At 41.7% G+C, this 15,291-nt stretch overlaps 1 protein-coding gene across 4 annotated transcripts in view; it reads left to right on the forward strand.

Moving 5' to 3' along the window:
• LOC146685863 (apoptosis-stimulating of p53 protein 1-like) overlaps nt 1–15,291 on the forward strand; it is a 56,527-nt gene that overhangs the window by 23,097 nt on the left and 18,139 nt on the right. For 3 of the 4 annotated variants that reach the window (XM_085440689.1, XM_085440688.1, XM_085440690.1), the window contains exon 5: nt 12,795–12,890. In XM_085440689.1, coding sequence (XP_085296815.1) covers nt 12,795–12,890 — 96 coding nt within the window. Of the gene's footprint in view, nt 1–7,903; nt 8,176–12,794; nt 12,891–15,291 lie in introns of those variants that run through there. The other variant, XM_085440691.1, reaches the window with a different exon arrangement.

Here is a 15,291-nt window from a genome sequence, read left to right on the forward strand (position 1 = left end):
ACACACACATGAGGAACACGACAGGCCACGTTCTGCATCTCCAATTGGCTCAACCTCATCATCCAGGCTTTCATTGTCTCCTGAGATTTTGATTCTGTACAGTTACAGCATGTTTATACACACAGTCTATGTTTTGTATATGTAACTACAAAAAATATATATCATGCAGTTATTTAAGCATGACATATCAGAGGTTTTATTTCTAAAACTGCAGGATTCATACTGATGTGCATGCACCAAAAGAATATTCTGATTTATTAAACTGGGATTGTTTCTGTTCCTCTGAAGCTCCACGTTAGGTTCAGGTTTGTAAAATTTCATCAAAACACCTCTGTTATAAAATTTGAAGATGAGGACTCGGTGAAGAGCTGCAGCACACAAACAAACATCCACAGCTTTGAGACCATCCATGTCAGTTATGACTTCCTTGATTCCAGATAGCACACGGCCTCTTCAGGCCACAGCTTTGGGCTGTCTGTGGTTTAACCTGCAGCCAGTTTGGCATAGCGCCATCATGGCCTGTGGGTTTTGTCATTGTGAGGTTCAGGTTATTTCTCCTTGTTTAGCTTCTGTTTAAGGTTTTGTGTTTTGCTTGGATTTTGCGTTCTTTGAGTTATTAATCTTCTCCCGCATCTTCTTCGTCGTCATGATTAGTCTCTCGTGTTTTGTATTTAGTTTTACTTCTTTTGTATGTGATTAGTTTTAGCTGTGCCCCATTTCCCACCTGTTTCCTCTTCCATTGATTGCATGTCTGTGTGTTTGTATATAGCCTCAGTTTCCTGTTGTTTTTGTGTGTGTTAATGCCCTGTGTGTGCTCTCTCCAAGAGTTTGGAGTGTTATTTTTGTTGACTTAATTGAAGGTTAGTTTTCATTTACTTTGTTTTGTCTGCGAGTCCTGCATTTGGATTCTGCTTACTGCTAGAAACTGTGGCAAGAGCAACGACTGGAAAAGGAGGGAAATCGTGGCCTGTAAAGGTAAAGTATACTAGCACAGAGGTGACAAACATGCAGCCCGGGGGTCAAAAGGTCACCTGGATGTCTTTGCAAGAATGGAAAATGCAGTTTATTCTCATTTGTTTGTTTTTTTAATAAGCTGCACTGCTGCTCCTGGTGATGTCATGTCAGCAGTCTTTTGCATACATAGAAATATCTGGAAAGTCAATTCTAGATCTGAAATGGTTAGAACTCAAAATTCAAAGTCAACATGTTTTTGCTTTTGCAGATTCGCTGTGATTTGCAAATGTAATAATACATGCTGCTGAAATTAACTACTCGGGCTGTTTTTGTAAAATGATGAAGAAATGATGTAAGCATTAAAAGACACTTTGGTTATCATGCAGCAGTTTTACAGGTCCGGCCCACTTGAGATCAGATTGGACTGAATGTGACCCATAAACTAAAGGGATATCTGGCAATCTAAAAGGGTTAACCAAGCTTGTTTGTACCGCACATATTGGTGTTTCATGCATGGACCAATAGAGATACACTAAGTGTTTATTGGTGAGCTTTAAAGGTGGATTTGGTTAGTCATACCCTCTGTTTGCAGAAATGTTCCTATAATTTATTTTGATAGCTTTTGGGTTTGACTTTCAAAATAAATGCAAGAAATAATCCCAGTCAGCGAAGGATAAAAGACATCTGGCTCTTTAAACTTTCCTTAATAGCATTTAATTTGAGGAATACAAAATAAACCCCGTAGTCGCAGCGAAGTAATTGTATGAGTGTGTCTTTGTGAGCCAGTATTCCCACACGTACAGCACAATGCATGTGCACGTTTGCGTGTATGTATTTGTCTGTGTGTGTAGTGCAGCGGATTAGCCGGGGGATTAGTGACAGTGATGATTGAACTGTTCTACCAGGAACAACCATGCGAGCACACAAACACAGCACATGCACTATACACGCACACTGTAATTGCTGTTTATAAATTCACAAAGAGAAAAAAAGGGTAATTAGTCTTTTGTCACCAGCCTGAGTCAGTCCTTCAGCTAACCATGTTTTGCTTTGCCAGCGTGCCTTATCCTGTTATCTTGAGGTCATGCAGTAAAAAGAGCAACTGACCTCATGTTTGGTGCTTTTAATTTGTCACTAACAGCTATTTTGAACCATCCAAACCATTGTGTTTCAGCACAAACTGCACATTTGCTTTGTATATCTGGGTTAGGCCTCGGCTAGCCAGTCATAGACTGTTTTTGTGCGTATTGGTGGTGGTCAGTCTGCTGGATGGTCATCCTCTGTGTGTGTGTGTGTGGGTCAGTCAGTGAAGGTAGGATTAGCTTGGTCCCATGACATAACCAGGCTAAGAGGATTGCTAGTGAGCCAAACAGCTCCTCCTCCCTCGTCTCGTCTTCCTTTCACCTCACACACTCCTTCACACTCTTAAGGTCTCCGTGTTTCTTCGTCTTCATCCTTGAACATTTGCTTTAAAGCAAAAAGATCTGAGGCACAACAAGACAGAGGGGGTGAGTTTTGGTCCATTTCTTTTTATGTGTGTGTGTGTGTGTGTGTGTGTGTGTGTGTGTGTGTGTGTGTGTGTGTGTGTGTGTGTGTGTGTGTGTGTGTGTGTGTGTGTGTGTGTTTGAAGCTACGTTGATGCGATTTCCACTTTTTTTGACCTTTTCACTTTAGATGAAACAGTAGAATAACTCCACCAAACAGAAGCCAATCTGAAGGTGACTTTGAGCGAGTGAATAATTGTGTATAAGCTTGTTTTCTCCTCCTTAAACTTCTGAGAGATATTCTCTGACTCTGGTTGCACTCACACACATTGGCTGGATACTTTACGAGCAGTTTGTCTATGTGTCAGGGTGGAGCGTTTGGCCGTGTGTCTCTCTGTGTGTCAGTGAATCAGTGTGGTTTACATCTTGTGAAAACAGGGTGTGGCTTCTTCTTGCTTGACTGTGTTATTTTGTCTGTGTGTGTGTGCGTGTGTGTATGTGTGTCAGCCTTACTTTGGGATTTGGAAGCGTGTCTCCGAGTTGGGGTGTAGCTGTTGGCGCTGTGTAATCATATCCAAAAGCGCTCACTCACTTACGCACACAAACGCACACCAGATGCTGTTTCTTGCCACAGGATGATGTAAAGATGACAGCGATGTGTGAAAGAGATCGGTGTGTAGTAGTTTTTAGAATTGTTATTCACTAATGAATAGTGATTCATCCTTTAAGTTTTTGACTGCAACAATCCAGGATAAGTGAGTATTCCCTGTTTTCTTTAAAAAGTAGACCAGACTTTGTCATTCTCCGACAAAAAAGGACAAATACACGAGCTCCAAGAGCAGCCTAGTAAAGTAGTCGAGTAAAGAATAATTTATATTTGATGGTTATATTTTACAGATTGTAGTGACATTTTTTACCTGTATTTGTGGTTCCTGGATGATGATTTTAGTTGTGATATTTTCATCTACGCCACAAGGTTTTCAGTCTATCCATCATTACGTGTGTGCACAGCTACAGAGAAAATCATGTAGAGTTTCATTTATGCCTCAAACTGCTCAGATTTTTTTAAGTATTTCTGAAGACTTTACCACAACAGCTGGATCCACATGTTTGATTTGGCACAGATTTATTGTTATATATTTTAGATGTTGGATGCCATTCTGATGCAGCATTTTCATTTATCTGAATTTGGGACCTGCAATAGAAGATGACTGGCTTGTGAGGCTGGGTTTGTGTCTCCTTCTGGTCTGAAACTGGTAATCTTTTGTGTGTAAGGCATATATATTAGGCCCCAATCACAGGAGTCTAGAGACCAGCCAGTGACGCCTTGACAATCACCAGTCATTAGGAATAAATATGTATTCCCCAACTGGATTTTGGCGCTGGACTTTCCTATCAGTCACTAAGTGAAATTGGTTGCAAAAAGGTTTGTAGTACAGCAATGAAAACCTCTTTGCAGTTGTTTTGGCCACTAGCAGATTGACCTGGTTGCCCACAGTTTGAAACACAAAAACACGACACATCAAGCAGTTGTGAAACTGTGAAAGGTGTGATGTACCTTTTGAATTGTGTTGATTGTAGCAGAAAGCCACACCTTTCTCTGGAGCTCGGAGAGTAAATGGCGAGCGTTTGCAGACAGGTCATCGTATGGATCAATGTGGATTATGGATCGATTTTACCTGGCCAGCAACCTCCTGTACCCACTCCCTGGTTACCGAATTTCACAGTTTTCCCCAATAATCTTTGGTGGCCTGAAGCCTTAACTACTGCAACACGGAGCCACAAGTCAAAAAACACTGATAGACATTTAATTGTGAACTGAAAGTTTTTGAAGTACTAACTCTGTTTGTTGGTAGCATATAATAGCTATTAGCATACACCAACCTGGTCAGGACCCAGCTAGTTTCTAACAGTATTAGGGAAAGGAGGGCATGGCTGTCTAATGACCAGTCCAGATGGGGCTGGTTGGGAAATGTGTTAAAATTTTATGCTCGCATCTCAGGGAAAAAACAAATCAAGAGGATTCCCTCTGACACATTTGGCATGGCTCTGAGTGGTGCATTTTGTTAGCATATACTGTCCTGCTGTTAGCCAATAGTACTGATGCATAATAAATTACAGACGAAATTAAATTTTCATGCTGACATTAACTGCATCAAGGAGCCGTCTGTGTCCTCAAACTGTGCCGCTCTTTGAAGGACTGACACATACTCTAAATTAGAGATGGTCGCTGTGTTGTTTCACTTTATTCTGTTTAGGAAAAACATGTTAGCATATAGTTTCTCATCTGACTGACACAGTGCTAGTTGCTCAATAAATGAGTAGCTGTTACTACTTAATGCTGGTGTCTTGCAGGCCTTTCCCTTTGCAGCACACTCTCTTACAAACCTCGCCCCTGACCTCAGAGTAACCACGAGGGCCGTCACACACTTTGAGTTAAGGCACAGAATTCAGTTTGCTGATCCTGCTCTGTGTAACTCAACCCCATCCAGCTGCATGTGGGAGCGCTGCTGTGGGATATATTAAGCAGTCAGGTGTGTCTGAGCGCTCTTGACCAAACACACATCAGGGGATGTGTTGATTTAAATTAATATGAAGCCTTTCAAAGTCCAGGGTCAGGGGCGTTTGCAGACTTGAATTGCCTCCTGTGACGCAAGTCCAGGTGCTGCTGTGCCGAAGCTTCCTATACTCTTAAATTAAATGCTGTTAACTGCTTTGCCCAAGGACACAGTCGGGTCACATGATGGACAAGTTCAAAGATGAGCTCTTTCAGTTATAGGATGTTTGCAGCCACCAGGCCACCCTGCTGTGTGGATGTTGGTTACTGAAGCTCTTCTGATAACAGAGCTTTCCCCTTTGGTCCGGCCTGGGGCTTCAGGAATGTCTGAAGGCTGTTATTGTAAATTTAGAAAAATATTTTTACTGGAGGTGCACAGCAGATGGGCAGGGGATGGGTTTTATTACTGGAGGGACCTATGATCAGAACAATGTGTGTGTTTGTATGCATAACTTTGAGCACTGTTGAGAAAGGCAGTGTGCACACACTAAGAAGGTCAAATATCTCCATGTGCTTCAGATTATAGGCACAATTGCACCATGAGAAAGTAGTTTACAGCTGAAAAACACACACTGCTCAGGTTGCCAGGGTTGTCTGACACCAAATATTACTATCCAAGCCTCAAAGCCACCCCCTGCTGTCATCAAAGTAGCCCAATTTTGTTTGCCCTAAACTAGGACTTCTCCACCAGTTAGAGCCAACAAAACTGACAACTGAGCAAAGCAGGTGAGCACCCACATGGTTGAGATCAAAACCCAGATCACACACTCTACTGCCATCCAGGCATGTAGATGTTTAATCATTTTTTCAAGAAGGAAACGTGGCACAGCATAAAGAGCACGTCAGAAACTTCAGTCACCTTCAGATCACTGTTTTCCACCTGGACCATGAGTGAGAAAGCAGCTCCTCTGTCTATCAGGAGTCCACGGCACAAATTGCTCTTTTCCAGTCTAGAACTGGTTCCACATGTTCTCACCAAAAACAAAAAGTTGGGTAACTTCAATGAAATGAAAATCAGGACAGATAAGTGGATCCAAACTTCTATTAGTAAATATTTTGTTCTCGTTATTCTGTAAATGTGGGCTGTTTCTGAAAAGACACCAAGACAGAACTGGCTCTGCACTGGCACAGCAAAGTGTTGGTGGAAAAGGGTTTTGACAGCCAAAATGTGGATCCTGGAGCCAAACAAAGCACCAGAACACCTCCATCTAAAAGCAAAGTCCAAATATGGATCTTTGAACATCCTAATGTTGCATCTATAACACTGTATCCACAAAAATATTGAAGCTCTTTATTGAAATCTTTGTGTTATGCATTATTAAATGAGTGATGCAAACCTGAAACGGACTATTCACCTGCTATAAAACATTTAGAACAACAATACAACAATGCAGGCCGCAACAAGAAAACACTTTAAATGTAATTGATGTTTAGTTACAGAAGTAACTAAGTTAAAAGCTCTGGTATCTCCCTTAAACTTACCCAACTTAGAAGAATGCCCTGTGATCCTCTTCTTAAAGTGGCTGCAGACTGAACTCATTGATGGCACCGGTGCAATAGTTAATGTTCTTGGTGTTTCCATTGCAGTCTGCAGATACTAGCGTCAAGATTTCCATTTCCTTAAAAACCCAAGTAATTTTGCCAACCTTCCCGGAGTCACTCATAGAAAAGAGGTCACGTTTTAGTCAAGTTTGGAAAAACATTGTAAGAATTAAATTATTGGGAGATCTGAGCTTCAACTATTAAACTGTTAAAAGTAACATTTTTGCTATTTTTTGCTATTTTTTTTTTCTATTTTTGCTATTTTTTGCCACAACAACCTGGTGCTGAATGCCCAGAAGACAGTGGAGATTATTGTGGACTTCAGGAAGCACACTGCTCCACTCCACTATAAAGCAATAAGCAACTGTTGCAGTGACAATGATACAAAGTTTCCATCCATTATAAAGAAATAACACTCGCATCCTAAAGTACAACATGTTAAAATCAGTGTTGCTGGTTATAAATAGTTGACATAGCTCAATATACTATACACACAGCACAGTCACGACCATGGAGGGCTGCACCCAGAACAGGAGGAATAACAAATGTGTGTTTGTCTGTGTGAAAGATGAAAATGTGTGATGCAGCAACTGAGTCACATGTCACTCTGTTTGTGTGTGTGTGTGTGTGTGTGTGTGTGTGTGTGTGTGTGTGTGTGTGTGTGTGTGTGTGTGTGTGTGTGTGTGTGTGTGTGAATGAAAATATGACGCAGCAGCAGTCAGCTGTTAACTGTATAGTGTGTGCGCCATGCATACTACCACAGCCATTGATCATCTTCACCTTTTTTACACCACACATCTGGAGCAGGAGGCAGAGGTTGATGAGAGCAGCTAGTGCCCCATCAGGCTGTGGTGCAGTGATTTTCCTTCTGAGAGAAAGTAGGAGATAGAAAAAGGGAGGTGTGAGAGGAGAGAGAGGGAAAGAGAGTGAGAGAGGATGTCGCTGCAGCAAAAAGCCAGCTGCAGAGAAATGACAAGGACTGAGAGAAAGAGAGATGAAAGAATACAGATATGGAGAAAGATGGGGCTTAATAAGCAGAGAGAAAAGTGAAGGAGGAGTGGAGACGAATAGATGAAGAAAAGGTTGAGGTCGAAGAGACTGGAAACTGAGAGCAATAACAGAAAAAGAGGGTGATACTGAAAGAAAACAGAAAACGAGGGCGGCGAGGAGTTCCTTCTCTCGTTTCGCACCTATTTGTGTTTTTTCATGTTTACTGTGGCAGTTGAAAGCGGTGTCACATCGGTGGGATTTGCTCTCTGTAAAAACGACACATGAGAACGCACTAATAATCGAGAGTTTTTATGAGAGAGAGAGAGAGAGAAAGGAGGAGAAGGGAGGGTGTGTGGGCCGAGCGAGTGAGGGAGAGGAAGAGCGAGTGTCGTAAATCTCAGCACATCACCAGGCGGACGAGAGGGAAAGTTGTGATAAGGATCGCTCTCATTTCCTCCTCTTTAAGCGGTTCTCGTGCAAGCCTCTGGCAACGCTTTTCCATCAGAAAGCATTAAGGTCCGGCGTGTCTCTGAGACGCTTGTGAGGATGGAGTGGAATGAGGTAGATTTGGTGCAGGAATTTACTGTTGAAGGACAATGCAGCAAAATTAAAGTCCGCTCCTGCAGGATCACATGGGACAGCCTGCAGGTAAATACAGCACAGCGGGATGCTGGTAGGAACTGCATGTTAACGTCAGCGGGGGGCTCGCAGCAACACAGTCTGCAGGATGTGTTAGAGTGTCTTAACAGCATGAGCGGCATGACACTGTGGCTAAGTGTCAGGTGAATTTTTAACTTTCCTGTAGCTGGAGTGCATGTTCCCATTTGAATCAGTGGAAAGCTAGAAGCTGAAGCATTTAGAGGACTTCAGTGGCAGGAAATCCCAGGAAAACTGTCTCACACACTGCTTTGACTGACAAGCGATCCTCAGCCTCAGTCCTGCAGACGGAGGTTTTTAAACTGAGGAAGTCAGCAAAACTGCTCAGGGTGTTTACAGAGCAATACGTATCATGTTTGCTTTTCTGAAACCAGCTGCAGTCGAATCTTCAGAGCTTTTTCTAGATGCTTCTAAAATGTATTTGCGATGGCTCCAAAATGTGAAAAGTGCTGATGCATTGCAGGGTTCTAGTTTAGTACATTTTCAAATAACACACACGTGTACTCCTGTGCAAACACTCGTGATACAAAAGCAATAGAAAGAAAACAATTACTTTTCTTGCTTAAAGGTAAAATAGGAGCAGGCTCGGCTGTGATGGAGAGCAGAGGCAGAAAAAAGATGACAATATAATTTAATGAATAACGTGAAAAATGGAACAAAAATCATACACGGCAGGAAAAATTTTACTAAAACATATTCAAATGAACAGCTCTAAAAGGTCCTCAGTGCTGGCAGTAGTAGGATTGTTATGCATGTAGCATGAGAAAGAATGCTGGCAACTCATCCAGGTGACTGTACGGGCATTAAGCTGCAACTGGAAACGAGTCCATCATCATGCATGACTTTGAAACTGACTGCTGGTTACTAGTGGGCATTTTAGGCTCTGGTTGCCTTGGTAAGCCACTAATGTATTTACCATGAGGTCATATGTCAATCAGTGGCATCCTGCACTCTGTGGAAGTTGAGAGAATTTATCTCAGGTCCTGCCACATTATGTCACTAGGTGCCTGAAATCTATATATGGTCTCTGGACGGCTTTATATCAGAGTAAAAATGAAGTGTATACTCACTTTAGGTGATCAGAGCTGTGCCTGAGCATGTTTGACCCCCAAAGTCAGACCATCCATCCGTTCTGCCCTGTCTGACTTTAACAGGTGGGTCCGAGAGGACACGTTGTGCATGTTGTAACTATGTAGAACTTCAACATTTTGGCACCAACAACAGCATTTCTGAAGTTTAACTGAAAATCGCCATGTTAACAAATTCATAAATCAATAAGGCAACGAGAAAGGCCGATGTGAAATGACACCAATTAAAGCATAAATACATAAACTCATGAACCTCACGATGCTCTGCAAAAGCACTTTTCTTCATGATAAAAACGCAGAGCGTGCACTAAAAGAACGAGGAACTGAGAGGAGAGAGAGAGAAAGGAGCAGTGGTTTCAGCAGTGGACAGAAAAGACTGAAGCATGCTGTTGCACAGTTTTAGTTTAGTCTGTGTGGAGGGGAGGCTATCAGGCTCAGGCATGGCACAAGACAAGTGTGCCTAGTCTGACTGCATCCTTCATCAACCACGTATGGTTACTGCATGTAAGCATAAAAACTGCTTTTTGCTGCTTGTCTGAAGCCCCACCCTGTAGTTCCATCTATGCATTATATACATTTTAAAGGGATATCAGACTGAAAGGGCTTAAAAAATATAAAAAATCTTAAAGTGTCTTATGCTGATTGGCTCTGAAATTACTCTTGAGATATGAGAAAACAATGCAATTATTGTTGCACATCAAAGTGAGGAACCACAGGATCCCAAAAGTCAGCAATTAGCTAATGATATGTGGCGACACTGCCTGGAAAACCTTGTGTATTGTGCATAATGTCACTGTCTAAAACATGATGTATTGCAGTGGAATACACTATGTGTGCATTATGTTTTATGTAGATTTACATAACTCGGTCCACGGTCTATAGCACAGTGTGGCTGTCAGGGCTATTAATCACCAATACTGATATTTAGCATAGCACTAGTGCTGCCAGAGTTAGAGCTTCCAGTAGTTAAATTGATGATGATTTTAATTTGTTTCACTGATTTCATAACTTGTGTCATAACCCAAGGGCGCTGTTCTGGGTAATGGAGTTATTCATCAGCGCCTCCCTTACTCATGGCACATCTAAGTCTCCACTTAGACATCAATATTTTTTCACACATTTAACAAAATTTGCAGTGGCCTCCGTCCTCTTCGACCCTAATTTAACGTTTGGAAACTATTTCTGTCTTATCACTGGGAAAAAAAATCATTTTTACTTGAACTACTCAACCCTTACTCCAAGTCCCATTAAATGCCAGTAACAACAGACTCTTCTGTCTCCAGTTTCTGTGTCCGATAATCGGAGCAGTCCCCAAATTCAGGCCACTGAAGTACTGCCAATAATCATTTCAAGTCAAACAGACACCAATGTAGCTCTCACAGAGAAGACTGTAGATTATTTAGATAAAAAGACTGATTTGGGATTTTTTTTCCTTGAGCGCCATCAAAAAAAAAAAAAAAAACGTCCATGGTTTCAAGCAGACATCTGGCAAAAACCTGCAATGATCAGAACTCAGAACTCACATAAGTAAAAATGTTTTTAGTGCACTGAACATAGATGAACTGACCCTTTAAAACTGTGTATCCAAAGACTGAGTATAAAGAAGGAAGTAGCCACTGTAATGCCAATAACATTGTAATCGCTGGTTTCTGAAGCATTTTGGCCATTACCATTTCAGCTTTTTGAAACCAGATGACACAAGTGAAAACACATGACAAAGAAACCGAAGGACATTGCATACTCAAGGTCTCAGGGTCACTAATAAGGACCATAATTTATAAAATGAACATCATGTTTTATTACATTGGACTTGAAACTAGTGATTGAGCCCATAAACTCAAGAGAAAAGGGTTTACTAAAGTAATCACGAGTCAGTTGCCAAGAATTTTATCCAATCTGTCTTGTTCTTGAGCAACCGCCCCCTGCTGGCCTTTACAAGCGATTCCCATTTAAGGCCCATCTGCACTGGTTTTACTGTTTAGACCTCTGTTACTGATACTCTGATACTCCCTGTTTGTGAGTATATCATTTATACTAATAACCATCTTAGATTTTGCCATACTCGTTTATATTACTTATAATGTTGTCCCACCACAATCTGTTAACTCTGGTATTCCTCAGGGTTTCATCTCAGGTCCCGACTGATTCCTTTTAGATGATCAAACTGCCCTAATAGATATCTGTGCCGTATAAGTAATCTACTATACTAATCATATAGTGTTTCCAAGGCTGACCAAGGAAATAAATACTTCTTGGTGATGTAATGCAATAAACTAAGCATAACTGAAAAGTTCGCAGTTTTTTAAAAATTATTCACAACTCACATTCTCGCCCGGTGATGTGGGCAGATGGCTCGTATGTTAGGGGTTCAAAATTGGAAACAACAGTCACACGACGAGTCTTAAAAATGGAAGATGTTGATGGGAGCAAATTTCAATAGATATCAGTGTACAGAGTCTTGATCTTTAATGCTCATGCATTCATTTGCCCATAAGACAGTTTCTGTTTTTGTAGAACATCATCTGAGTCATTTTGACATTTGGAAAAGCTTCAGATTTGAGATTAACTTTGCACAAGAATACAGTTGCAGCACAATAGGCGGAGTTTGTTCAGCCCAAATGGGAGTGATGGATGATATTCATACGTCAATGTTACTCTGGATGGGGGGTTAAACTAAATGAAGCTGTAAGCCTGTCTGAGGTTTAATAGTATGATCGCATTTTTAATCCCAGGTTGAAACTCCATTTTCTCTGTCCTAGGATGGCTTAAGTTGATGTAGTGTATTATGTCATAATCAGTCATTCACACGCTGATAGTAAAATATCTCCAGAGGCCAGACCTTTCTGGTGTTGTAGGAGTCAAACTGTCAAACAATAATTATTAAATATTATAATACTGTACCGCAGTCTGTTGAAAAGTATTGTAATCGTGGAGCCGTGTTCTGATAACCTGGCTATTAAAGGACAGATGTAGTCATATCCAGCTTGTCTGACTTCACTGTGAACTGGAAATGAATATAACACCCCAGGTGCAGTGTGTGTCTGTGTGTGTTCATAAGTAAATGTGCACAATAGTAGGATGTAGCTGGGTTGAAACCTTCCGTTGTTGTCTGCTAAAGGCATTCCTCCCCGTTTCCCACCCTCACACGTACACGCAAACACACATCAGTCTCTAGAAAGATATTCCTGAACAAAGCACTCTCCCAGAGATGTATCTGTAAGGAAATGCTGTGAGGGAAAGGGGATGATTCTGGCGATTTTTTTTTTTTTCTTAGCCCTAAACTATAATTCTGTCGCTCTTCCAGAGCCACCAGCTGCCTGCCTAATAACATTCAGTGAAGCTGCTCAGTGACCTAAAATGTGAGGTGATATATGTGTGCAGCTGTGCTTTATCTCCTGTCACAGTTTGGGTTTTCATCTCGACAGCAACAGTGAGACGTGTAATGGATGGAAACTGTGGGAAAACACTGTCTGTCTCTATGTACATAATGTATTAATGTATAACCCCTGTGTGCCGGTGTAGGTTCCCCGTGTGGAGCTGACCCTCTCTGAGCTCCAAGAAATGGCCACAAGACAACAACAACAAATAGAGGCTCAGCAACAGATGTTGCTCGCCAAGGTAAAACACTCACTCATACTGTACACGCACACAGAGCTGCTGGATGGATTGCCTGTCAGTTAATGTAAGGTTAGCTACATTAGAGTCTGTCTGAAAAGATCGGCTTTGAGGCCCCTGGAGCCTCAGATGAATGTGTGTGCGCATCACATCACATGCATCTTTTTTTGTGTGTGTGTGTGATTGAGTTCAGGGTTTGAGGAACGACGTGAAAGATTGGCTCTGGAGGAGAGATGTCGTTTTCAGACGTAGGCTGGGGAGAATTGAGTTAAGACTTTTTCCGAGGCTGCAGTTTCTTACATGCACCACACAGGAGATAGTCTGGTTTAGAAATACTCAGTGAGGTTTACCTGAGGGAGCTGCCTGGGTGGAGCGTGCAGGAGGAAGCGCACATGACAGCTGCTCTCCAGACTATTACCAGCGCTCTTCTCACATCAGCACAAATCGATGAAAACTCGCACAGTTGAAGGTCACAGTAAGTTTGTGCTGGGGAGTTTGCACGTTAACCCCTTAAGCCCAAGGTGACATGGGTCAAAATATTGCTACGCCCAGATTACGTTTTTTTGTCGTTGTTTTTTTCAAGTACATATATACCCCGTCAGTTGTAGATGTGCACACGTTGTTGATGTTGAAGGGAGACGGTTTGAGCAGATCTGAGAGACTGGACAGTGTGGGTCTTTACATAGTGCGTCTGTTTTGTCATGAAAGAGTTTCTGTTTTAGAACAACATAATTTGGGTCGTTTGAACATTTGGAAAGCCTTCACATAGGAGCTGAACTTAAAAATAGGAACGCAACTACAGCACCACAGGCTCAGTTTGTTCTAGCCCATTTCAGAGTGTTGGAACTGTAAACGCAAGTTTTGTTTTTCCTTGCAGCCGGCTTTGTTGCAGAAGACTGAGCTATGGATTTTTAGCTAGGCTGACCATAAAAAAGAAGTTAGACTTGTAGAAATGTTGTTTGGTGGACCTTGCTAGTGCTGAGATTTTGGTCCATATTGATGTGATAGCCTCACACAGTCGCTGCAGATTTATCGGCTGAACAACCATGATGCAAATCCCCATTCCACTACATCCCAAGCATGCTGTAGTGGACTAAAAGCGAACTCATTGTCATGTAAAAGAAACTAATATGAGATTAATTAGAGTTTGAGATAAGTACACTGTGGTCATAGAGGCATGGACATGGTCAGCAACAACGTTCAAGTAGGCTGTGGTATTTAAACAATACTCGGTTGGTGCTACCGGGCCAAATGTGTGCCAGGAAAATATCTCCTGCACCATTAAACCACCACAAGCATGAAGCATTGATACAAGGCAGCATAGACCCATGCTTTCATGTTATTCTCTCCCCCCTCTTTCAGTCACTTTAATTTAAAAACTGTGTAATTTTAAAACTGTATATTCTGTGTATTTATTGTCTCACTCTTATTGCTTGTTCTTATTGTCCTTCTCGTCAACGTTATGCTGCTCTGTTGTATGTTAATTGCCCCTTGGGGATAAACAAATACTGCCTGGATTCAGAACAGAGGTCTTTATCAAAGAAAGGGGTAAAGATGTTTCTTTTTTGATGTGGTGTGAACTCGACTTTTTCTCACTTTTGACTCTTTTGGCTGATGTTTAGAAAGCTTCAGGGCTGCAGCACATGTGAGAAAATATCTGGAGACACAGATCATGGTCATTCGGCCCCATCCCCAGATTCAGGAAGTGGCCTTCTGAGTTAGCAGGAAATGAGTTCAGCAGGGATCTACAGCTGCTGGGAAGTTTACCCAGTATTGTACTCCAGGAAGGAGTCAGGAAAGTGAGCCAAACGGCATTCATTTGGTAAAGTTTTCGATAAAATGCATCAACCACAAACTTTTATTTGGCCATTTTGAGTTTTTCAAGACTGCTGTGGAAGTGATTTCTTTTGCCTGTCAGTTTAATGCTGATATCCAGCTTTTTTTTTTTTTTTTAAAGCAGCAGTTTAACTGCTTCTGTAATTTGACAGCTATTAAGTGTTTCCTTCCAGCTTGCTCAAGCATTTCCTTGCTGGATGAAAAAAATCCCAGGCGCTGATGTAGAAACATTTTCTGTCTTCTCAACATTAATATAACGAAACGTAGATTGATGACTTCCTGGAAAATAAAAAGTCGAAAACATAAAAACTTTTATTCCTGCACTACGTCTGTAATTAAACACCCTTCTCTTATGTAATGTGTTAGCAGGGCAGCTTCCTGCCAACATGCCCTTTTCTCCTCCTCTTTGTGTGTTTATGTGAAAGAGAGAGACACACAAACGCATGCACACACACACACACGCACACACACACAGGTCAGCCGTACTATGTACCTGCAAAATACAGAGTGAGTGGTGTAAACTGCTTCAGTCAGCATCACACATCACAGCCTTTCTCTGTCTCCTCAC

Source organism: Copadichromis virginalis, linkage group LG19 (assembly GCF_057382275.1).
Source record: "Copadichromis virginalis isolate Kocher_CV1m ecotype Utaka linkage group LG19, C_Virginalis_male_GT1.1, whole genome shotgun sequence".
Taxonomy (NCBI): Eukaryota; Metazoa; Chordata; class Actinopteri; order Cichliformes; family Cichlidae; genus Copadichromis; species Copadichromis virginalis.